At 42.0% G+C, this 25735-nt stretch overlaps 1 protein-coding gene across 1 annotated transcript in view; it reads left to right on the plus strand.

Annotated features, from left to right (window-relative positions):
• Positions 1-3773: 3773 nt before the first annotated feature.
• The window catches only part of LOC308095887 (uncharacterized protein), a gene marked incomplete at both ends in the record, with an annotated part of 28842 nt that continues 6880 nt past the window's right edge, over positions 3774-25735 (plus strand). The window contains 5 exons of the mRNA XM_080443026.1: positions 3774-3786; positions 4236-4336; positions 11635-11734; positions 18799-18831; positions 19271-19597. Coding sequence (XP_080299152.1) covers positions 3774-3786; positions 4236-4336; positions 11635-11734; positions 18799-18831; positions 19271-19597 — 574 coding nt within the window. The remainder of the gene's footprint in view (positions 3787-4235; positions 4337-11634; positions 11735-18798; positions 18832-19270; positions 19598-25735) is intronic.

Consider the following 25735-nt stretch of genomic DNA (forward strand, 5'->3'; position numbering starts at 1 on the left):
TTTTAAATTTTAAGAATCTGTTCAGAATTGAATGAGTATGGCTATAGTTAAATGTGAACTCTTTCTGCTATAAATATGCATCCAAGCGGCTGCTACGTTTTCCTTTTGCCACACATCTACACTTCATGGAGTACATTTTTCTTACCAAATTAACCGAATTAAAGCAATAAAAAACAGAAATAAAAAGGGGTAAAACCGCGAAAAACTGAAGAAAAAAAATCCCTTTGGGAAATTAAAGCCCCTGCCCCTATAATTCCTTCTGCACGTCCCTGCTCAAAGGCCTTGGCATGTGGGGTGGAAGGACTGGATGATTTTGTCAGTGGGACATCCAGGTTTGTCCCCCTTGAATCTCCTGTTAAGCTCCTCAGTCATACTATCCAGAAAGGTGTAGAACACAGTTGGGCTGCGTTGCAAACACATTGGCACTTTCCGTTTCCTCTCCTGACCAGACACTACAGTAGGAACTGCAATGTTGAGGCTCTCTGCCTTCTCTGATGCACATCTAAATATTTCCACCAAACCTCTCCTCATAGTTTGCAATGTGCGAAGCACACCATCAATCACCTTGTAGGCAGTGGAGTGGTCCAAGCCTTCTTCCTGCAGAGAATCTGATGCCACAGCAGTGGCTTTGAACACTGGTGTGGTGATTTCCAGGCAGAGCATGAATATGAAGTTGATCGCATTTCATCTGAGCATCACCTCGGGCCAGGTTAGGTGGATCGCTGTCAATGATGTCATCAAGGAGCGTCAAAACAGCATTCAGATGACTCTGAAGGGCCTTCAGTGCTGCCTCCCTGCATGCCCATCGGGTATCGACAGCTGCTGGAGCTCCAGAACACGCTGTCCAGGATACAGAGACTGCTGCCATTTCACCAAGGCAGCATGGCGCTTTGAGGAGCCAGTGCAAAAAGCATATAATTTCTCCGCAATGTGACAAAATGCTTGTTGGACTTTGAAGCTTCCACCAGGACCAGATTTAGGCAGTGTGCTTTGCAGTGCACACAGAGGGCTTTCTGGTTGTGTGTGCGTATTCTGGCTTGAAGACCTTTATACATGCCACTCATGTTGGCTGCTCCATCGTAGCCTTGGCCACACAGATTCTTCAGCTCAAGGCCATTCTTCTGCAGAAGCGAGAGCACAGTATTCTCCAGCTCCTGACCTGTAGTTGTATCAACATTGAACAATGCACACCTCAACAAATCACTCCTTTATTTGCATATCATGAAAATATTGCACTTCAAATGACACTTTCGTTCTTTATGCGAAACATTTCATCAAGTAGGATAGAGTAGATTTCAGCCTCTTTCATTTCAACTCGTATCTCCCTCCTGATGTAAGTAGCCAGTGCTGCAATTATGTCATTTTGGCTTCTATTACAAAGCACTTACACCTGGGGCCTTGTCTTGGTGGCTTTCACTTTGGCAACTTTCTCCATATGCATATTCAGCACACTGTCATATCGGGAAAATAAATCCACTAATTCAAGGAAGGTTATCACGGTTGTTACTGGATTTGATCTCATCACTACCTCGGAATGCTTGTCCCTGTCGTGCAAGATATACTGTGAGATCAATCAACCTGGTTAAAGGATAATTCCTTTAACAGGTCCGTTCATGAAAGTCCTTGCGGTCTTGTTTCCAATGAGGTTCTGTGAGCAATTAGGGGTTAAGAGTCTTGCTCAGGGGTGAGTCTTGCTCAGGGTGAGGATTTCTCTATTTTCCCAACCAATAAATCTCGTCATTGGCAGTGCGTGTTAAGACTCACCAGACTGTAATTGACTTCCACGGCCAAAATTCGACACCCTACCACTATTTTTTTCGGCAAGTATTTGGCAAGTAGCTTCATGTCTGATTTAGTGTCACCAAAGCACTTAGTGTGGTTAAAATAAAGTGTGGGCCTCTCCATACAATTATATTATTATTAATATTATTATTACTATAATTATCTAACAGTTCAAACCTGAGCATGAAGCATGCTCTCTAGACAAACAGTTTGTCCCTTAACATGACTCTGGTGTTGACTCTGACTTTTCTTCTTCATCTTCATCATTGATGATGGGTTCATCAGGCACATCTGCCTCCTCATCTTCCTTGCTGGTAGGCTCAGGCTGCTTTACCCAGGAGAGCAGAGAGCTGCTTCCCCGGCCTGCCTGCTCTAACTCTCTTTCTTTTCTTGGCATTATTCTGCAAGTGGTAAATTAGCTAAATGTGCTCTGCTGTGCATGATAATTAAGGGTTAATATTAAACAGCATTAATGCAAACCTAGAGGGTTACTACTACAAAATATTCAGCAAAACTTAAAGGATCTACACCATGAATTTAAAAAATATATTTGATATTTAATATCATATGGTGTATGTCCCTCAAACCTTTTTCAAAAGGTTTGAGCCTAAATCATCACTCAGATATACTCATCCCAAGTCAATTGTCTCTGGCTTATACAGCACTTTCAGCTGCAATACCAAAACGTCCTTTTGGGCAGGGGGGGGCTACTGAGCAATTCTGTCTGGCCATCATCAATGCAATGGCAAGGCAAGTGAGCCATTCTGAAATGGCCTGTTCAGACACGCCCATTCTGAAAATCTCTGAAATGAGAATGAATGACATTTTTTGGGGTACAAGAGACACTGGGGAGCCCAAAAAATACCCCCCCCCCAAAAAAAAATGAAATTCATGGTGTGGCCCCTTTAAGTATACTGATAGCTTCACATGTTCGACTACCAACAACAAATTATACTGACACTGCATTGATCGTGTAGTGGTTTTCAATCCATTGATTGATTTACTAGGTTGTTAAGCAGGCAGTCGGGAAATCGCCAGTGGTGGAAAGTACATGTACTCAAGTGCTGTACTTAGGTACAATTTTTACTTTATCAGTATTTCCAATTTGCAATACTTTTACTTCTACTCCACTACATCTCAGATGCAAATATTCTATTTTACTGCACTGCAAATATTTGAAAACTTTAGTTACTAGTTACTTTGTAGATTTAGAATTTTATTACAAAACATACATTAACCTCTTCAGCCCTATAACCATTTCGGGCATTTGAAAATAGCCAAAATGATCTTTCAAAATATTTTTATACATTTGAAAACTTGTGAAATGGGATATTCTGCATATTTACTTTGGTACTTTAAGTACATTTTGATACCAATACTTTTGTAGTTTTACTCAATAAAGTTTTTATTTCGGACTTTTACTTGTAAGGGCACGGTCACACCAAAATATGTCTGCCGGCTGATAAACCCTTTTGCAGCCATGCAGCGCATTCTAAAAACAGAGTAGCTTGCAGCGCATTCTGTCACAATAACCAGTGACCCACCTGTCACTCACTTTCAAGACCCGCCCCGTAGCCCGCAGTTGCTCAATTGCGAGCTACGTCGCTACGAGCCATGAGCCGAGTCTTAGGATGGTCTGCCTTCGACTCACCCGATCGGACAGAGGGGGAAAAGCAGCATCTGTCTCGCGCATTTATCTGCTTCAAATAGACAAGGCGTATAGAGCACATAAACACAAGGTGTGCGCGACACGCGGAAAGATGCGCAAGACCATAAAACCACGCCATTCCCATTGAAAAGCATTGGCAGATTCCGCCTCATAGGTAGAACAAAAGTGCGGTGTAGCCGTGCCAACAGAGTATTTCTACATTGCATTATTGATACTTTTACTTAAGTAAGAAATGTGAGTACTTTTTCCACCACTGGAAATCGCTAATTAAGGCTCAGCTGCGCTGGATGAGACTTTCTTAAATTCTTCACAACGAGACGAAATGGATGCAAGAAGTGAAGTTATAGTTTGGCATCTGACTTATGGGATTAAACAATACACTTGTTTTATTTGTTACCTGGTGGTCGGTCACGAGTAATGAATCGCGTTTTAGAGGGCCTAAATTTACACGAAAGGTTGTGCAACTTTGCACACACATCACAAGTGTCGAACAAAACAAAATCTTCAGGGAAATGTCAAGTGTTGCCGCAAGTCGTGGGTTGCAGCTGTCATGACCGGGGAATCCTTGGGGGAAAGTGGTGTTTCTATGTGACGCAAAAGCACACGCTCGCGCACACACACACACACAGACACAGACACAGACACACACACACACACACACACACACACACACACACACACACACACAGACACAGACACACACACAGGTGATGTCTATATCTTCTTGCCGTTGAGCAGGCTAGTGGTCTAACTGGTGTATTCTGTCCTGTGTTTGTCATTGCAGAGCAGAACAAGAGGCAGTATGAGGTATTGTGGGACTACCAGGCACAGGAGGAGAATCAACTGGAGCTCAAAGTGGGAGACATCATTGACTTCATTAAAGAGGTATTTATTACCCTCACCTGGCTGGCTAACACGCTAAGTAACAGGATGACAGCTACTGTATTCCCTAACTCCAAGCTAGCAACCTTACTAACTATTGTTATTACATCTCAGCCATTCCCCTGCATATTGTTGCACACCCTGTTTGTATAATGTGGAGTTAGGAGAGCTCGTCATTGAAGTCATGGTGTATATGTTACAGGGAAATTGGCATTCCAGGGAAATTGAAAAAGGAGCGCTTGTTTTTACCACCCACCCAGGCAATTCTGTATAACCAACACTAGAGGGCAATGAATGCAAGCCAATGCATGCACATGCGTGTGTGCGTGTGCATGTGTGCGCATGCACACATGCACACGCATGTGTGCGCACGCGTGTGCGTGTGCATGCGCACACATGCACACGCACACACGCACACATGTGTGTCGTCGTGGACACTGGATAGTAACCATAGACTGTAACCCATGAAAAGATCTATTCCCCCCCTATCGGTTCACAACTCGGACGGCGCTGAGTCGACTAGCAGACCTTCGGCACGCCTCCTCGGCCTCAAGCTCTGCTGAGTCGGCGCGCCTCCGTCATGGACAATAACTATTATCACGTGTGCGTGTGAACCATAGTGAATGCGTGTTCAGCGTTCCCCTAGCGTAGCTTCCTGGTTGCTATGTGGGGGGGAACAACAAAAGCCAGGTCCGCCTCACATCAAAGCCCGCCTCGCGCCTCCTCCTCCTCGCGCCGCCTCGTATCAAAGCCCGCTTTGTAAGCTAGACAGACTGGCTGGAAGATCTGCTACTCAGATGTATGACACAGGGAGGGGGCGGGGCTAGGTGAGCAGTAGTGTAGTGGTCCAAGTACGATGGTGCACCGTGTTCTCACAGTGTTTATGCAGTTGCTGCCACGGTCCGCTCCTCGGGCCGTGGACTTTGACTTTATTATTTAGAGCTTGAATGCCCTTATTTGGTCGTGGACACTTTAGGCCGGTTAGGCCGACTTTATTATTTAGACCTTGAATGCCCTTTTATGGTCGTGGACACTTTAGGCAGGTTAGGCCTAAAGTGCATACTGTATGTTTCTGCATACTTCACGTTCTATTTGTATTGGTTGTTACTCTGTTGCCCTGATGTTGTGTACCTTATTTTGTAGTATTGTTTCCTGTCTGCCCTGTTTGCTGTTTGCTGTCTTGCTTCACCTACCTGTGATCTAGTTAAGTTCTCCACCTGTGTCCTGTTGTGCCCCAGCCAATCCCTGTACTGATTTGTCTTGTGTTCACTTGTGTCCAGTTAACCCTGTGTCTATATATATTCCCCTGTTTGTTCAGTTCCTTGTCAGGTCGTCATTTAATGTTAGCGTGTTATGTACTGTGCTTTGGCTACAAGCCATTCGGTATTTTGAGTACTTGTATTGCCTTCCCCATGTTATGGGTTGCCTCTGTTTGGTTAATAAACCTCGAAACCTTTGAACCTTTATCTTTGCTGTCTGTCGTACTGCTTTTGGGTCCTCTGAACTCGCACCCTGACAGTTGCACACATTGCACACGTGTCCACACATGCATGTGCGTGTCCACAAGACTCTGGTCTCACACGTCATCCCTAACCTCACATCACCAGGCTTTCACACACCATACCATACAGCTCAATGTACCATTTGTTGTAGTGTTGTAGTTTGATTGATTGATTGATTGAATATTTTATTAGGCAAAAAATGTAAAACAGCACAGTTACATTTAAAATACTTTGTCTAACAGGTCCGTTCATAAAAGTCCTTGCGGACTTGTTTCCAATGAGGGCCTTGGTATTCAATTCATAGGCATATATAGTGGCACCACAGTTCAAATATCATTACAAAATAAACAGCAAAACAAATAACACTATGTACAACAAAACAAATAAAAAAGAGGGGGAAAAACAATATGTACAAGAACAGGGGGGGGAGGGTCTGCTGTCTAACGGGAAAATGGTACTACCTCCTCCTTTGGCCTCCTGAAAGGTGATTTTTTAAGGCTCTTTTAAATGAGCCCAGCGAACTGCATTTTTTGAGGGATGGAGTTAGACTATTCCAATCCTGGGTGGCAGTGCTGTAGAAGGAGAATTTGCCCATGTTGTTAACGCTCCCTCTGGTATTGTGACTGTGGGTGTCGCTAACCTTTTGGAGGTATTTACTCAGATTTGCGGGAATAGGGGGCATATCGGGCAAATTTGCATTTACAATTTTGAAGGCCAGTCCCATTTTTAGTTGTTTAACCCTGTCTTCCACCCTGAGCCAGCCTAGGCTGGCAAAATGGGTGGGAGAAAGGTGGGTCATGGGCCCCAATCCGAGGAGTAGCCGAATCAGTTTGTTTTGGGAGGTTTGAAGCTTAGTCTTCAGTGACACTGAGGTGTTGGAGTACCAGGAGGTGCAAGCATAGTCAAAAAGTGGTTGAATCAGTGCCCCAGAGAGGGTCCTGAGGGCCTGAGGGTTGACAAAAGAGGAAAGGGGCGGCCATAGCTGAGTGGTTAGTGAGCCCGCCTAGGGAGCCAGAGGCCCTGGTTGCCCCAGGTACGATTCCAGGTCACGCCAGCATATGTGTCGATGAAATGACATTTGTCCCTGAGCAAGACTCTTAACCCCTAATTGCTCACAGGCCCTCATTGGAAACAAGCCCGCAAGGACTTTCATGAACGTCCTGTTAAAAGGAATTATCCTTAAACTCTGCCCATAAATTTGGTTCTCTGGTTTACTCTTTTGACCACCTTTGTAGCCATGCTTTCACCTCAGGTATTTGTCAAGAACACAACCCAAATAATCTGGTGTCAATGTGTTACTTAGAACAATAGGCAGCACCCACCTGCTTTACATAATGTTGATGTTCATCTATGTTTCAGAGCAGTTTAGCTACTGATGCAGTGCTTCTAATGACATTAATGATGATAGATTTGTCCAAAGAAACATGTCAGAAATATTATATTCAACTACAACAAAATCACTCAAATGTACAAATGACTTTACAAAAATCCATCTCAGTTGAATATAACAACATGTGTGTCGTTTCTGATACTTAAGCACAAACCTGTTCAAAATGAATGAGACAGGTGACAATGTCTTTTTCTAGTCAGCCTCATAGTTATATAAGAACTAGAGAACGGACCCCACCTATTTATTTACATTAAGTTGCTCAACCAGCGCATGAAGCAACGGAAGTACCCTCTACTTCCTGGAAGTACATTCTACTTCCTGGAAGTACCCTCTACTTCCTGGAAGTACCCTCTACTTCCTGGAAGTACACTCTACTTCCTGGAAGTACCCTCTACCTCCTGGAAGTACCCTCTACCTCCCTATTTGTGGAGCCCTATTTGGTGCCCAAATGCAGCCAATTGGCGCACTAGGGTTTCAGGCGATGGAAGCATGCACAGAAACGTCCTAAATGCGGAAGTCTTGCAATTCCAGATTTAGCAGAATCAAGGAACTTAGATAAGAAGGAAAGGACACAGGGCATGCGCCATGAGGCTCATGGGTGGAAAACTCTCACCGGAAATAAGATAAAATACATTGCAGTGAATGAGAGCCGGCTGGACCAGCTTATGAACAAACACTATTTCACTAGTGGGAAAGTCCCACTGTGTGTTACTGAGAAACCTGGAGTTCAACCCAGAGAATATTTGTCCATTCTGGTTCAAATAAAAACATTTCACTCATCAAAATAACATCCTCGGTGCTCAGGTGGTGCAGTGGTAAAGTCCCTGTGAATCCATCGTGGTGCTCAGGTGGTGCAGTGATAAAGTCTCTGTGAATCCATCGTGGTGCTCAGGTGGTGCAGTGGTAAAGTCTCTGTGAATCCATCGTGGTGCTCAGGTGGTGCAGTGATAAAGTCCCTGTGAATCCACTGTGGTGTTCAGGTGGTGCAGTGGTAAAGTCCCTGTGAATCCACCGTGGTGCTCAGGTGGTGCAGTGGTAAAGTCCCTGTGAATCCACTGTGGTGTTCAGGTGGTGCAGTGGTAAAGTCCCTGTGAATCCACCGTGGTGCTCAGGTGGTGCAGTGGTAAAGTCCCTGTGAATCCACCGTGGTGCTCAGGTGGTGCAGTGGTAAAGTCCCTGTGAATCCACCGTGGTGCTCAGGTGGTGCAGTGGTAAAGTCCCTGTGAATCCACCGTGGTGCTCAGGTGGTGCAGTGGTAAAGTCCCTGTGAATCCACCGTGGTGCTCAGGTGGTGCAGTGGTAAAGTCTCTGTGAATCCACCGTGGTGCTCAGGTGGTGCAGTGGTAAAGTCTCTGTGAATCCACCGTGGTGCTCAGGTGGTGCAGTGGTAAAGTCCCTGTGAATCCACCGTGGTGCTCAGGTGGTGCAGTGGTAAAGTCTCTGTGAATCCACCGTGGTGCTCAGGTGGTGCAGTGGTAAAGTCTCTGTGAATCCACCGTGGTGCTCAGGTGGTGCAGTGGTAAAGTCTCTGTGAATCCACCATGGTGCTCAGGTGGTGCAGTGGTAAAGTCTCTGTGAATCCACCATGGTGCTCAGGTGGTGCAGTGGTAAAGTCTCTGTGAATCCACCATGGTGCTCAGGTGGTGCAGTGGTAAAGTCTCTGTGAATCCACCGTGGTGCTCAGGTGGTGCAGTGGTAAAGTCTCTGTGAATCCACCGTGGTGCTCAGGTGGTGCAGTGGTAAAGTCTCTGTGAATCCACCGTGGTGCTCAGGTGGTGCAGTGGTAAAGTCTCTGTGAATCCACCGTGGTGCTCAGGTGGTGCAGTGGTAAAGTCTCTGTGAATCCACCGTGGTGCTCAGGTGGTGCAGTGGTAAAGTCTCTGTGAATCCACCATGGTGCTCAGGTGGTGCAGTGGTAAAGTCTCTGTGAATCCATCGTGGTGCTCAGGTGGTGCAGTGGTAAAGTCTCTGTGAATCCACCGTGGTGCTCAGGTGGTGCAGTGGTAAAGTCTCTGTGAATCCACCGTGGTGCTCAGGTGGTGCAGTGGTAAAGTCTCTGTGAATCCACCATGGTGCTCAGGTGGTGCAGTGGTAAAGTCTCTGTGAATCCACCGTGGTGCTCAGGTGGTGCAGTGGTAAAGTCTCTGTGAATCCACCATGGTGCTCAGGTGGTGCAGTGGTAAAGTCTCTGTGAATCCACCGTGGTGCTCAGGTGGTGCAGTGGTAAAGTCTCTGTGAATCCACCGTGGTGCTCAGGTGGTGCAGTGGTAAAGTCTCTGTGAATCCACCGTGGTGCTCAGGTGGTGCAGTGGTAAAGTCTCTGTGAATCCACCGTGGTGCTCAGGTGGTGCAGTGGTAAAGTCTCTGTGAATCCACCATGGTGCTCAGGTGGTGCAGTGGTAAAGTCTCTGTGAATCCATCGTGGTGCTCAGGTGGTGCAGTGGTAAAGTCTCTGTGAATCCACCGTGGTGCTCAGGTGGTGCAGTGGTAAAGTCTCTGTGAATCCACCGTGGTGCTCAGGTGGTGCAGTGGTAAAGTCTCTGTGAATCCACCATGGTGCTCAGGTGGTGCAGTGGTAAAGTCTCTGTGAATCCACCATGGTGCTCAGGTGGTGCAGTGGTAAAGTCTCTGTGAATCCATCGTGGTGCTCAGGTGGTGCAGTGGTAAAGTCTCTGTGAATCCACCGTGGTGCTCAGGTGGTGCAGTGGTAAAGTCTCTGTGAATCCACCGTGGTGCTCAGGTGGTGCAGTGGTAAAGTCCCTGTGAATCCACCGTGGTGCTCAGGTGGTGCAGTGGTAAAGTCTCTGTGAATCCACCGTGGTGCTCAGGTGGTGCAGTGGTAAAGTCTCTGTGAATCCACCGTGGTGCTCAGGTGGTGCAGTGGTAAAGTCTCTGTGAATCCACCGTGGTGCTCAGGTGGTGCAGTGGTAAAGTCTCTGTGAATCCACCGTGGTGCTCAGGTGGTGCAGTGGTAAAGTCCCTGTGAATCCACCGTGGTGCTCAGGCGGTGCAGTGGTAAAGTCTCTGTGAATCCACCATGGTGCTCAGGCGGTGTGAATCCACCATGGTGCTCAGGTGGTGCAGTGGTAAAGTCTCTGTGAATCCACCGTGGTGCTCAGGTGGTGCAGTGGTAAAGTCCCTGTGAATCCACCGTGGTGCTCAGGTGGTGCAGTGGTAAAGTCTCTGTGAATCCACCGTGGTGCTCAGGTGGTGCAGTGGTAAAGTCCCTGTGAATCCACCGTGGTGCTCAGGCGGTGCAGTGGTAAAGTCTCTGTGAATCCACCATGGTGCTCAGGCGGTGTGAATCCACCATGGTGCTCAGGTGGTGCAGTGGTAAAGTCTCTGTGAATCCACCGTGGTGCTCAGGTGGTGCAGTGGTAAAGTCCCTGTGAATCCACCGTGGTGCTCAGGTGGTGCAGTGGTAAAGTCTCTGTGAATCCACCGTGGTGCTCAGGTGGTGCAGTGGTAAAGTCTCTGTGAATCCATCGTGGTGCTCAGGTGGTGCAGTGGTAAAGTCTCTGTGAATCCACCGTGGTGCTCAGGCGGTGCAGTGGTAAAGTCTCTGTGAATCCATCGTGGTGCTCAGGTGGTGCAGTGGTAAAGTCTCTGTGAATCCACCGTGGTGCTCAGGTGGTGCAGTGGTAAAGTCTCTGTGAATCCACCGTGGTGCTCAGGTGGTGCAGTGGTAAAGTCTCTGTGAATCCACCGTGGTGCTCAGGTGGTGCAGTGGTAAAGTCCCTGTGAATCCACCGTGGTGCTCAGGTGGTGCAGTGGTAAAGTCTCTGTGAATCCACCGTGGTGCTCAGGTGGTGCAGTGGTAAAGTCTCTGTGAATCCATCGTGGTGCTCAGGTGGTGCAGTGGTAAAGTCTCTGTGAATCCACCGTGGTGCTCAGGCGGTGCAGTGGTAAAGTCTCTGTGAATCCATCGTGGTGCTCAGGTGGTGCAGTGGTAAAGTCTCTGTGAATCCACCGTGGTGCTCAGGTGGTGCAGTGGTAAAGTCTCTGTGAATCCACCGTGGTGCTCAGGCGGTGCAGTGGTAAAGTGGTGCATCCGGCTTTCTCGGGCGTCTATATGTGATATAGTGTTCAGGGGAGGGAAGCTGGGAGGGGAGGGTATAAGGTATGAGGAGGTATAAGAGGTATAAGGTATAAGGTATGAGGAGAGAAATAAACATAAATACACAAACATAAATGTGATACATGTGTGTGTGCGTCACATTCATTTATATATATATATTTTGACTATTATGTTTCATGTTTGAATTGTCTTCATATATTCTGGTTGGAGATGTTACTCTCCAAATGTACTTTCAGAGCATGTTGTCCAACTGTTCAACTTTTAATAATACATCAAAATACATAGTGGAAGTTCAGGTGGATAAACAACACCTTATGTCTTGTACCTTCAGGGTGGTCATGCTGGATGGTGGTTCGGCAGCTTGAATGGCAAGTCTGGGTATTTCCCCTCCAACTATGTCAAAGAAGTAGAGGCACCGGGAGCTGAGACAGGTAAGACTCACAAGCTGTCTGGGCTTCATTTAACGAGCTACACCATGACATTATTTTTTTCATATTTATTTGTGTTTTTTTGGGCTCCCCTGCGTCCATTCTACCCCCAATAAATAATTAAATAAATAAATACATAAACAAACTAGAAAAAGTGCTCCTCGGAGCACAGGTCTCCGCCAGGTCAGGTAGGTTAGTGTGGGCCAGCAATGTTGGGAATTGGCCAATCAGGCTGGAATGGGAAAAATCGGACGGATCGGAGGATCCGTCTTGATCACTTGACTTAAGAGATAATATGTACCGATTTGCGTGATGTTTGGACTACATTTGTAGGAGTAATATGAAAAAAAAAAATGCAAAAATCGGCCTCCTGGTGGTGCTATAATAGGGCAATGTAGAAAGGGTGGCATTTGTTCCTCAACGTAGTGCAAATATGCGTGCAAAGTTTCACCGCAATCGGATGCTGTTCCAAACGGCCACTCCTGCAAACTTAAGATGTCAATGTTAGCCAATCAGGATGGAATGTGAAAAGTCAAACAGATCCGTCTTGATCACATGACTATAGAGATCATGTGTAGTGTGTACCGATTTGGGTGAAATTTGGATCAAATCTGAAGGAGTAATATCCAAAAATATGTTTTAAGTTTGGTGGTGCTATGAAAGGCAGATGTGAAAAATGCAGCAAAAAGGTTTTGCTGGTCCTCTAGGGAGTGCACATACAAAGTTTTACACAGATCGGTGCAGTTATAGGTAAAAGCACAAATTGGCCTGTTATAGCGCCACCATGAGGCTGATTTGATATTTTTCAAGTGGCATTTCTTTCTCGGCTTAGTGAGAATGTGTGACACATTTTCACGGAAACTGCATGCTGTGTTCATGATTTCAGGCATTTTGTGCAAAATGGAGCACTCGAACAAACTTTGGAAGCCATTCATAGCCAATAAGCCAATGGAATATGAAACATCTGAAAGAACCGTTTGGTTTAATAACTAGAGATACTGTGTACCGATTTGAGTGACGTTTGGATAAAATCTGTAGGAGTACAAAAAGCGTCCTCCCCGTGGCGCTATAACAGGCCCATGTGAAAAATTTGGCCCAGAATTTCTGAATTGGCATCCAGGGAGTGTGTGTGCACAGTTTCGCTGTGATCAAGCCAACGGTGCTGGAGATTAGCTGATCACAGACGCACAGACACACGGACAGACGGACAGGGTGCAAAACATACTCTCTCGCCATGCCTTTCGGCCTGGCGAGCAAACAAGCAAACAACACAGAACACTCTGGCTTTCACTTTTCTGAGAATGTGTCTCTGAAGAGGGAATTTAATTTGCTACTGGCCAATCACAGCGGGCCTTGGCTTTCGGATTTGGCGTGGCCTAATGGCTCAATACTGCCACCTACAAAATGTCAACGTTGAAGCCCCACAATATGGTTTTGCCTACATGTATGAAAATTGCTACCCACCTGTACCAAAATGGCTGACAGTAAGTCAGCCATTTTGAATTTATAGTGGCGTTTTAGTCCTTTTTTTGCCATTTTCACGGTCGTACTTTAACAAACTCTTCCTAGGAGGATGGTCAGAATCACCTCAAACTCGCTCTGAAATAGAGAGAGAGAGAAAACAACACAAGTGTATGCAGTAATGCATACACATTTTAACATACTGCCCCCCCTCCCCCCATAACAATGTAACCAATAAACTATAGTGCAAATAAACCATTAAATGTAAATGCAACGCAAACCATGAGCAGGGCACCACAGGGAATTGAACCCCGTCCGCAAATGGCACGAAAATCGACAAAAGCATGAATCACAGATCAGTAAAGACAGCGTACAACAAACAAAATGGTTCCTACCTTCCAGCCATCTTCACTGCACACGCTGCAACAACAGCATAGAGTTCCTACCTTCCAGCCATCTTCACTGCACACGCTGCAACAACAGCATAGAGTTCCTACCTTCCAGCCATCTTCACTGCACACACTGCAACAACAGCATAGAGTTCCTACCTTCCAGCCATCTTCACTGCACACACCGTCACAGCAGATCATCTGCTTTGGTTCTCTGCGTCTTCCTCACTCACTCCAGCCACCAGAATGTCTTCTTCTGGTCAACTTCAGATTCTGGAAAGAAAAAGACAAAAGGGTTGAGTTGTGTAGGCCTACAGGGTCACATTGTGGAAGCCTTCACTACCGTGCTTAGTCTTTCATAGAGTTTCAGAAATACACAACTAAGACAGCTAGCGGACCCCCAAATTAATTTATATTTGGCCACAGACCCCCATCTGAAAACATGTGCCAGGTACTATAGAAGTACTATAGTACTTCTCCTTCTGCTTTCTCCCCCCATTCTTAATACACACACACTTAATACACACACACTTAATACACACACACACACACACACACACACACACGTGTGTTTTGATATCGTTGGCCAATAGGATATCGTTCTGTGTTGAAAACAAGCCAACATGAATGTGCTATTGTAGCTAGTGGGGGGGGGGGGGTGGGGGGTTGTATCTTAGCAACACTGAAAGCGCTAACTCACATTGGTCGTGTAAATGAGCCAATGAGAGTGCATTATCAGACACTGTGCATTACCGCAACTTTTGGACAAGATTTGGCTTGTTTTTGGCTTGTTTTTGGAGGTCGGTTGGCTTATTTCTCTCACGAGACTTGGCAACAGTTTTTTCGCCCCAATGTCGTGCCATATGTCAAAATGACCGGCTTCACCGGGAATCATGCGCGTGTATTTTGCTAAGATTGGTTGCATAGTTTAATTGATATTAATGTATTTGTGCATTACATTTCCCCATCCACTTTAATGGGAAAATGAAGTATTCAAGTATTTTTTTCTCAGAAACTGTAAGGGCTAGAATTACAAGACTTGGAGGGGTGGTTCATGATTTAGTCAGAAATTATTAAAAAAATAATTACACCAGTCGTCCTCATGGTGGCGCTATAAAAGCCCCCAAATTTGAATCACATGTCAAGGGTGGTTTACTCAACGAATCCCCCAAAGCATTTCCACTTTGATCCATAGGGAGCGCCGCAAATTCGCAAAATGTAACCGTTTGATGCAAAAACATGATTTTGGGGGGATCAATCCTCTCAAAATGAAACGCAAGCGATCTCAGGAGTGACGTGACAATGTAATTGGCCTCCCGGCGTATTCCTCGAGTCCCGGCGGCCGCGACCCACGTCGGCGCAACCACACTGAGACACGTCTTTTAGTTTCCAATTAAGGGACGTGTGTGTGTGTGTGTGTGTGTGTGTGTGTGTGTGTGTGTGCGTGTCTTTAAGTGGCACATGTGTCTCCTGTTTGTGTTTGATTAGTGTAAATGGTTGCATGTTTGTGTTTCAATCAGCCACAGCTGTTGAGGCCTTGCTCATACAAACACTCTTGGTCACTTGTTGGAGTGGCTGGCACCGCTCAAAAAGCACCTTACCCTAAAAAAACATGAAACAAAAGGTTTCTCAACTGTTTTTAGGTGTCCTTAATAACATATTAAAATGTCCTTAATAACATATTAAAAGTTTACCAAAGTCTGACCACTAGAAAGGTGTGATTTTCACGCTGGCGTCCAAGATGGACAAACATGCATTAAATGACCCTATAACTCTTTCATTATGTATCCTAGACAAGTAATGTTTGTGTCAAAGCCTCCATTGGACCTGTCCAATACATGTCCAGATGCAATTACATCATTGTGAAATCCAATATTTTGTGTGTTTTCTATTAAAACCCACTGAGTCACCCGTTCCAAGTTAACTAAGTTACTATAAAGAATACATCACATGGATGCACCTGGGACGTATCATCAGTGTTGTAGCCTGGGGTCATAGGGTGTTTCGGGTCTCGCAACAACATACACCCTCGCCCTGGTGACCCAGCTGGGGTTGATCAAGCCCCAACTTACATCCCAGTAGCTACCCACGGTCAGTCCTATAGGGAAAGACAGGGACACTCAGTCCGCTTCTCCAGAACTACTCTGCCGGAACTCGGGGGAGGCTCTGGCACGTGGAGGGACTAGGCTCTGTGGATGGCCTCCTGGCCGGGCTCCTCCTTCGTCTCACCAGGTCCAGGACCTGAGCGCTGTACCAGATCCTCTGCACCATCCCGATCCAAACATTTCCTTCTGGCGTGATGGTTCCTTGGGCCGACACCACTAGATTGGGCCGTCTAATGGTATTAGCTCCACTTGCGGTTTGCTTGAATGGCCGTCCTAAAGGCCTCACCGTGGGTTTGTTGGGCTTCTTCCTCACGGAAGACACAGTATTATGTATTAAATTACCACCCAGTTATTGTGTTTACATTAGTTATTTTACTTGAATAAGGCTTCATGATATCTAGAAAAACAGCTAAACAAAACACAATGAATTGTCCAGTTTTCAACATTTCAGAAGGTGGTTGTAGAGATTATTGGCAGTTAATAGATAGTATGTTTGCATTATTGAAACATTGTGGATCAAATTTAGCTCAAACTAAACGTATCTTTGACTATACACCCCCCCCCTTCCAGAGGAAAATACATGTTCTTACAGTATGAACCAATCCCTCTGCTCCCCCCCCCCCCACACACACACACACACACACACACACACACACACACACACACACACACACACACACACACACACACACACACACACACACACACACACACACACACACACACACACACACACACACACACATAAAGGTCATCATTCCTCCTCTCCATAAACAACAACTCTTCTTTTTATATTATGGGTGCGTTCAGTGCTGTATTTCCGAACGCACCCCTAAAGACAAGCACAGTGTCATCTTGTAGGGGCGTGTCATCTTGTAGGGGCGTGGCATGAACAACATTAAATAGATTAAAGAACAACGTTGTGATATATTACCACTCCAACAGAGCAGATGTGTTTAAAGGATGGTCTGTTTGAAGCTGCTGCTAATTCCCCTAGAGGAGTTGTATCTGTGGTATTCCTATGTGTTGGACAGTGGTGGAAAGTAACTAAGTACATTTACTTAAGTACTGTACAATCTTTAGTTATTTGTACTTGAGTATTTCCAATACTTTTACTTCTACTCAATGGTGGAAAAAGTACTCAAATGTTTTACTTAAGTCAAAGTATCAATAATGTGATGTAGAAGTACTCTGTTGTTCAAAATGTGCTTGAGTAAAAGTACAAAAGTATTGGTATCAAAATGTACTTAAAGTACCAAAAGTAAAAGTACTGAAATGTTTGAAAATAGCCTAAGTATAAAATAGGGCTAAAGTGGTTAATGTATGTTTTATAATGTAATGATTTATATCTACAAAGTAACTAAAGTTTTCAAATAATTGTAGAGGAGTAAAAGTACAATTTTTTTCTCTGAAATGTAGTGGAGTAGAAGTAAAAGTATTGGAAATTGGAAATACTCAAGTAAAGTACAAATATCTCAAAATTGTACTTGAGTACATGTACTTAGTTACTTTCCACCACTGCTTCTACTCCACTACATCTCAGAGGCAATTATTATACTTTTACTCCACTACAATTATTTGAAAGCTTTAGTTACTAGTTACTTTGCAGATTTTTATTATTATTACAAAACATATATTAACCACTTCAGCCTTATATACATTTTGGCAGTGGTGGGAAAAGTACTCAAAACTAAAAGTATCAATATTGCAATGTAGAAGTACTCTGTTACAAGTAAAAGTCCGGACTCCGGAATTCAAAATTTACTTGAGTAAAAGTACAAAAGTATTGGTATCAAAATGTACTTAAAGTGCCCAAAGTGAAAATAGCAGATCTATAAGCTCACAACATGTCGCATCGATCGGCTATTTTCAAATAGCCTAGGTATAAAATAGGGCTAAAGTGGTTAATGTATGTTTCATAATATAATAATTTATATCTGCAAAGTAACTAGTTACTTAAGTTTTCAAATAATTGTAGTGGAGTAAAAGTACAATATTTGCCTCTGAGATGTAGTGGAGTAGAAGTAAAAGTACAGACAATTGGAAATACTCCAGTAAAGTAAAAGTACCTCAAAATGTTACTTAAGTACAGTACTTGAGTAATTGTACTTAGTTACTTTACACCACATAATTTTGGCCATTTGAAAATAGCCGATCTACAAGTTCCATTTGAAAATAGCAGATCTACAAGCTCTGCTATTTTGAAAAGATTTATAAATTTGAAAAGTTGTGAAATGGGAACCTTCTGCAAAATTTACTCTAGTCAATTTTGAATTGGTATGAGTATGAGTATTTCTACATTGCAGTATTGATACTTTTACTTAAGTGAAAAATGTGAGTACTTTTTTCACCACTGCTAAGTACATTTAATTAAGTACTGTACTGAAGTACAAGTTTGAGTTATTTGTACTTGAGTAATTCCAATTTCCAATACTTTTACTTCTACTCCATACATCTCGGATCCAAATATTGTACTTTTACTGCACTACATTTATTTGAAAACTTAAGTTACTAGTTACTTTGCAGATTTTGATTATTATTACAAAACATACAGTAACCACTTCAGCCTTATATACATTTCGGCCATTTGAAAATAGCAGATCTACAAGCTCACAATGTGTCACAATTGCGAGCTTGTAGATCGGCTATTTTCAAATGATTTGTATACATTTGAAAACTTAAAAATGGGACATTCTGCATAATGAGTACTTTTACTTTTGGTACTTTTGAAGCCAATATTGTTGTACTTTTACTCAAGTACATTTCAAATTCCGGAATTTTACTCATAACAGAGTATTTCTATATTGCAGTATTGATACTTTCACTTGAGTAAAACATTTGAGTACTTTTTCCACCACTGGTGTTGGATCATTTCATTTTATTTCATATTGTATTTTTTGTTTTATGTTTTAATTATTATTGTATGAGTTTAAGTAAGTTCACTCTAATCTCTAATAAAGTCTAATCTTATTCATGTTGAAATGGTAATTAATCATTGAAACTTGAAGCCGTCTCCACACACACAAAGAAGATTGCTGTTAAAATGCACACATTATGTAGATTAATGTCATGAATGTTACGTTTATTAATGTGTTTTTGTTTTTTTATACAGGAGACATGGCAGAGGGCAGAGGTCAACCTATAGGTGACAACACTGTTTCTTATTTATTGAAAGATGATCATTAACTGTTATTGTGTCACATCTAGGCCTGTCACAATTATTACATCATCGCCTGATCACAATTATTTGAGATAATCGCAATATGTTTTGCATAATCGTCATAATCGTTTCCATGTTGTAAAAAGTTCACACATTTTCAAATATAAAAAAAGCAGAAATAGCAGATCTACAAGCTTACAAATGTATACAATTATTAAATATGTCAATAATGTCTTTGTATATTTAAGTTATTTGTCATATATGGCCTGTGCAAATTTTGATGACGAAGCCTTATAGGCAAACTGACATTTATTTTGTATTTGTTCCAGTTAATATGTTCCATATGTTCATCATCAATCGTACATTTGTTTAAAGGAACACTAATAGTTTCATATGTCACTAATTATTTTATTTACTCCAACAGGTGACTTTAAACTGACCACTGAAGGCTGGGCTATGGGTGAGAAAGGTGATACTGTCATCCTCCCCTGTCACCTCCCTCCTGGGACCAATGCGGTTTCCATGACAATCAGGTGGTTTAGGCTGACAGAGTGCATTTACGTGTATAAGAAAGGTCAGGTGATAGAGGGGAGGGGCTATGAGGGCAGACTGTCCCTGGACGTCCAGGAGCTGAAGAAAGGCAACGTGTCTCTGATACTGAAAGACTACAGAGACACAGATAGTGGATATTACATCTGTCAGGTCCAACATGGAGAACAGGAGGTGGAGGCTGCTGTGGCATTAGGCCTTGGTAAGTGTTGTACTGTCACAGTGCATTATTATTAACCTTTACATGTACAATGATGTGATCATGTTTATCTCTTCATGTACTAATAACATTGTGCTTTCATATAATGTCTAGAATTGTTTACAGCAGTGGTTCTCAACCAGTGGTCCGGGGACCACCAGTGGTCCTTGGGGGGGGGGGGGGGGTACCAGGGGTTCCCCATGGCAAAATGAGTTAACATAGCATCACAATCATTTTAACCTCTTAGCTTTGGCTATTAAAAAATAGCAGATCTACAAGCTCATAGCGCGGCACCGAGTGTCGCGCTATGAGCTTGTAGATCTGCTATTTTTGAAAAATCTTGAAAAGGTGTGTAAATCTTTGAATAGATATATATTTTTGGGCGGTGAAACCGCCCCTATAAGTGAGATTTGGAAAAATGTACATTTTCCTGCGCTGTGATCTGGGCCCAGGAAATATGTACAATTATCCTGCGCTGTGATTGGCCAATCACAGTCTATTCAGGACTGTGATTGGCCAGTGTCACATGACACATGTGCATAGCCCTATATAAGCAACCATAACTTAAAAAAAACCAAATTATTGTTTTTTTTAAGTTATGGTTTTGTCCATCATAAAGTGTGTTTTACAAAAGATAAATGTATTTATCTTTTGTACATGATTGATCGACTCCATTCAGTATTGTGATTAGCTAGCAAGACACATGCTGACACTAAGTGGCTCTTTCAGATCAAAGCATATATATTGGTTGACTCCATTCAGTATTGTGGTTAGCTAGGAAGACACCGCCCACTTCACACAGGGTGTGATTTTTAAAGTACATTTTGTATTCAAATATTTGCTTCTGGGGGGCCCTGGCACAAAACACTTTCAGATGGGGGTCCGCAGCCAAATGTATCACTTTAGGGGTCCTTGGCATGAAAAGGGTTGAAAACCACTGGTTTACAGTAATCTGAGTCTTCATTATGTTTCATAACGTGGCTGTTGAGCAGAAACCTTGTATCTCCATATTTAATCTTTATATGTTTTGTCATAAATCAATGTCCTACTTTATACTTTGTGGTATGACAGTGTAACACAAAGGTACGTAAATAGTTCATCTACAAAGAGACATTTACTCTCTCTGTGACTCAAACTAGTGAAAATAGCCGATCTACAAGCTCACAATGCATCACGATGGTGTGCGTTGTGAGCTTGTAGATCAGCTATTTTCAAACGTGTTCTTTTTTACTCTAGAAAGTATTTGATTACTTTTTATTATGACATTATTTAGATTTTTTTTTTAAATGTCTTTAATTTCTCAATTATTTTATTTTTTAAATAATAAGGTAAAGAAGGTAGGAAACAAAAAGAAAAGAGAGATTTACTCATGACCCATAAGCATTGGTCTGTGACCCAAAGATGGGTCCAGGCCCACTGTTTGGGAAACACTGGTCTAGATCAGTGGTTCTAAAAACTGGGGTTTGGGGACCCCGAGGGGTCCTTGGGGGTTCCAGGGGGTCCCCAGTAAAATGTGTTTAAAACAGCATCACCATCATTTTAACCACTTTATCCATTTATACGTATTGAAAAAATAGCAGATCTACAAGCTCACCGTTGGAAGCTTGTACATCTGCTATTTTGGAACATTTCTTAAAATGTTTGGAAGATTTAGATCATTTTTTAAAATGTTTTAAACACATTTTCTCTTCTGGGGGTCCCTGGCGCAAAACATTTTCAGATGGGGGTCCGCGGCTAAATACATCAATTTGGGGGTCCTTGACATGACAAAGTTTGAGAACCACTGGTCTAGATGACAGCAAAGACATTCATCACAGAATGGCCCACAACAGTGGTTCTCAAAGTGGGTCCCAGGGACCCCCAGGGGTCCTTGAGGGGGTTCCAGGGGGTCCCCAGCTAAATGATTGATAGTTAGGAACCAAATGGATCCTTACTGGACTGTAACTCAGTGTACAAATGGAACCAAATGGACCCTTATGGGTCCATTTGGTTCCATTTGTACAAAATATCAGAAGGAAAGAAGCTCACAGCAAGTCATTTACATGGCAACATCGCTGTTTTTGATTGGCAGTGGTGGAAAAAGTACTCTGATTTTGTACTTAAGTAAAAGTATCAATACCAGTATCAATACCACAATGTAGAAATACTCTGTTACAAGTAAAAGTCCGTAATTATGAAAATGTACTTAAGTACCAAAAGTAGAAAGTACTCCTTATGCAGAGTGTCTCATTTCACAAGTTTTCAAATGTATAAAATATATATAAATCTTTTGAAAATAGCAGATCTACAAGCTCACAATGAGTCGCATCGCGATGCATTGTGAGCTTGTAGATCTGAAGTGTGTTTTGTGATAATAAAATCAAAATCTACAAAGTCACTAGTAAGTTGTATTCAAATAATTGTAGTGGAGAAGGAGAGGACTAATTTCCACTGGTGGAAAGTAACTAAGTTCATGTACTCAAGTACTATACTTAAGTACAATTTTGAGGTATTTCTACTTTAGTTGAGTATTTCCAATACTACTACTTCTACTCCACTACATCTCAGGGGCAAATATTGTCCTTCTACTCCACTACAATTATCTTAAAACTTTAATTATCATACTAGTTACTTTATAGATTTAGATCATTATTACAAAACATACATTAACCACTTCAGCCCTATATACATTTCAGCCATTTGAAAATAGCAGATCTACAAGCTCACAATGTGTCGCGATGCGACGCATTGTGAGCTTGTAGATCTGCTATTTTCAAAAGATTTTTATACATTTGAAAATTTGAAATGGGACATTCTGCACAAAGAGTACTTTTACTTTTAGTACTTTAAGTACATGTTGATGCCAATCCTTTTATACTTTTACTCAAGTACATTTTGAATTCCGGACTTTTACTTGTAACAGAGTATTTCTATATTGCAGTATTGATACTTTTACTTAAGATAAGATAGTGTCCACAAGATATAAATGATATGGACTGAATAGAAGCAGTAGATAATCTATCAATGAGCTCAATTGAGTCAGCAGATTCATTTAAATGATGTGATTTTATGTCACTTTTAACAATGTGTAAATGAGTCATATTTCTGTATGTGAAGTATTAGTTTTCTAATCATGAATGTGTTTTGTCTTTTCATGAATTATGAACATGAATGGGAACAGGATACACGAGTGAGTATCACATCTATTCTACTTCATGTCCTCTCATGTGTTTTCTGATTTACATCAAGTTCTCACAATAACAGAACAAATGAATGGATGTAATATCTTCACAGTGAATAGAAACTTATTTGGCTCAGCCCCCCCCCCCCCCTGCAATTAACTGTTTCATCCACGGCACCAGAATGACATTGTTACCTTATATTCATATTATGGTACATAAATATGTATTGTTCCCCCTAAGATACAATATGTCACGACTCACAAGGAACACTTTCCATTACAGAACAGATTGAAAATAACTTTATACTTGACGTTTAACCACTTGAACCCCGGCTATTCTGGGGAGAATATTCGCCCAAAAATAGCAGATCTACAAGGTTGTGAGCTTGTAGATCTGCTATTTTTGGCAAAGACATTTGGTATAGATTGAAAAAGAACACACCAAGTACAGTGCAACTGTACTGCAGATCTACAAGTTCATAGCGCGGCACCGAGTGCCGCGCTATGAACTTGTAGATCTGCAAAATCTTTGAATATATATATTTTAAAGCAAACATTTTTAACTCAAATCTTTGCTTCTGGGGGGATTCTACAAATGTCTTCTAAATCCTAACAGTTTTTATATCAGTGGTTCTCAAAACCCCCAAAAATTATATGTATTTGGCCGCCGACCCCCATCTCAAAATATTGAGTTCCAGGGACCCCCAGATTCCCAGAAGCAAAGATTTGAGTTACAAATGTACGCTTTATATATATATATATATATATATATATATCTATATATATATATATATATATATATATATATATATATATATAGATATATATATAGATATATATATAGATATATATATAGATATATTAAAAGATTTGCACAAGTTTTCACGATTTCTACAAGCCCGCTATGAGCTTGTAGATCTGCTATTTTTGAATAGCCAAAGAAATCTAAAATGACACAGATGCGTTCCCGGCTTTAATGGGTTAAATAAACTATGTTGTGTTCAAATAGTGCTTTAACTACTTAAACCCTGTATACAGTACTTCATTGAGTGAGGCCCCACAGGGTTCTTTACTTGGTCCCCTAATCTTTTCCCTCTATACCAAATCTCTTCACCAACAATAGCAGATCTACAAGCTCACATGTCGGTGCAAACCAGAGTCCCTCAGGCCTCAATACTATAGTGTCTTTTCTGTTTTATATTATTATTGTGAGGAAAGCTTTCGCTGAAAATAGACGATCGACAAGCTCACAACGTGACGCAACGTGTTGCATTGTGAGCTTGTCGATCTGCTACTTTTTTTAAATAATCAAAAAATCTACATTTTCAATAAATTGAAAAAGAATTCAGATATTTTTCAAAAGAGTTTCATCAATAAAAAATAAACAAAACAAAAGAAATCCTTTAAAAAAAAAAACTTTTAAGTATTGAAAATAGCAGATCTACAATATCACGCTTCACATCCTGGAACGTTGTGAGCTTGTAGATCAGCTATTTTCACTAGTTTGGGTCCCGGGGAGACAGTGTGTCAGGACCCATTTTTGAGCCGCGAGTAAATATACCTTTTTGTTTTTAGTTTTCTACATTTAGTTCTTAATTATTTTATAAGATTTTCAAAAACGCTAACCAAAAATAAATAGTCAAATATCTTTCAAAATAATTTCATTCATACAAATATAAGCTTTTAAGAAGTAGTGAAAATAGCAGATCTACAAGCTCACAAAGTGTTGCACTGTTATGCGTTGTGAGCTTGTAGATCTGCTATTCTCACTATTTTCTCTACATAATTTCTCATTTGGGTCTCAAGCCAAACACATACACATGCATTAAACAACATTAATGTCTCCATATCCTGATGATATCTTAACTTAAACCCCATATGGGTAACCGGAGTCCCTCAGGGCTCAATTATAGTGTATTTTCTGCGTCGCATTGTGAGCTTGTCGATCGGCTATTTTCAGCGAAAGCTTTCCCCACAATACAGAAGCTGGGGTTTAAGTGGTTAAAGTAATATTACCAAACTAATTGTACTTGTTTTAATGATTAAAAATAATGACCCAAGGTATCAGGTGAACTAAATGCTTGTGGTTGAACATTGTGAGGAGAGTGACATCATCATAATACACAGGGATCAGTAATTCAGCTCATATTAACATTAATATTTACAATAATAGGTTTATGATTATCTGATGTGTTCATATTCTTTTAAAGCCTGTTCTTCATCATGTACATGTATCCAAGAGTTGAATGTGATTTAATATCAAATGTATTGTCCAGTCAGTATGACATGTTAATCTGATGAAGAGTTGTTATTAAAACACATCTTAACTGTCTTTATGTGGATAAAGTTTATGCTGAACTGTACCTCAGAAATGATACAGCAGGGCAGAAGAATGAAAGAAAGGAATCAGCTCATCAGCTTGGTAAGTATGAGAGGTGATAACAAATAGAAACTAACTGTATGTTAACTTTAACCTTTATTATACTGTGCATTCATCAATGATCAGTCAGTCACAGTTATGAATGTGTGTGTGTGTGTGTGTGTGTGTGTGTGTGTGTGTGTGTGTGTGTGTGTGTGTGTGTGTGTGTGTGTGTGTGTGTGTGTGTGTGTGGGGGGGGGGGGCTGCAGGGCAGACAGTGCAGCAGATAATAGAAGATAAACTCTTCTCCTTTGCTCTATAATGTAGTCTAAATTAAACTGCTCCGTCAAAATTCAAGACATTTTCATAATGACATTAATGTTTATCCTACTTGATGAGAGTCCATTAAACTCCAGCTCCTCAGACAAAGGTAGTAGTATAGTATTCCATGGAAGCTGACAGGAACAACTCTTCTAAGCAGAACATTTTAAATCCCTTTAGAGAGTAAAACCACATAAATATACTGGAGTTTAGCATTAGTAGTTCACTTAGCATTAGCAATGACATGAGGTCATTCTTTTTGCCTTGAAGTAGGTAATTGAAGGCAGAGAGTTGACAAAGG

The sequence above is a fragment of the Gymnoscopelus braueri genome (assembly GCF_963280865.1).
Source record: "Gymnoscopelus braueri genome assembly, chromosome: 11".
Lineage (NCBI taxonomy): Eukaryota > Metazoa > Chordata > Actinopteri > Myctophiformes > Myctophidae > Gymnoscopelus > Gymnoscopelus braueri.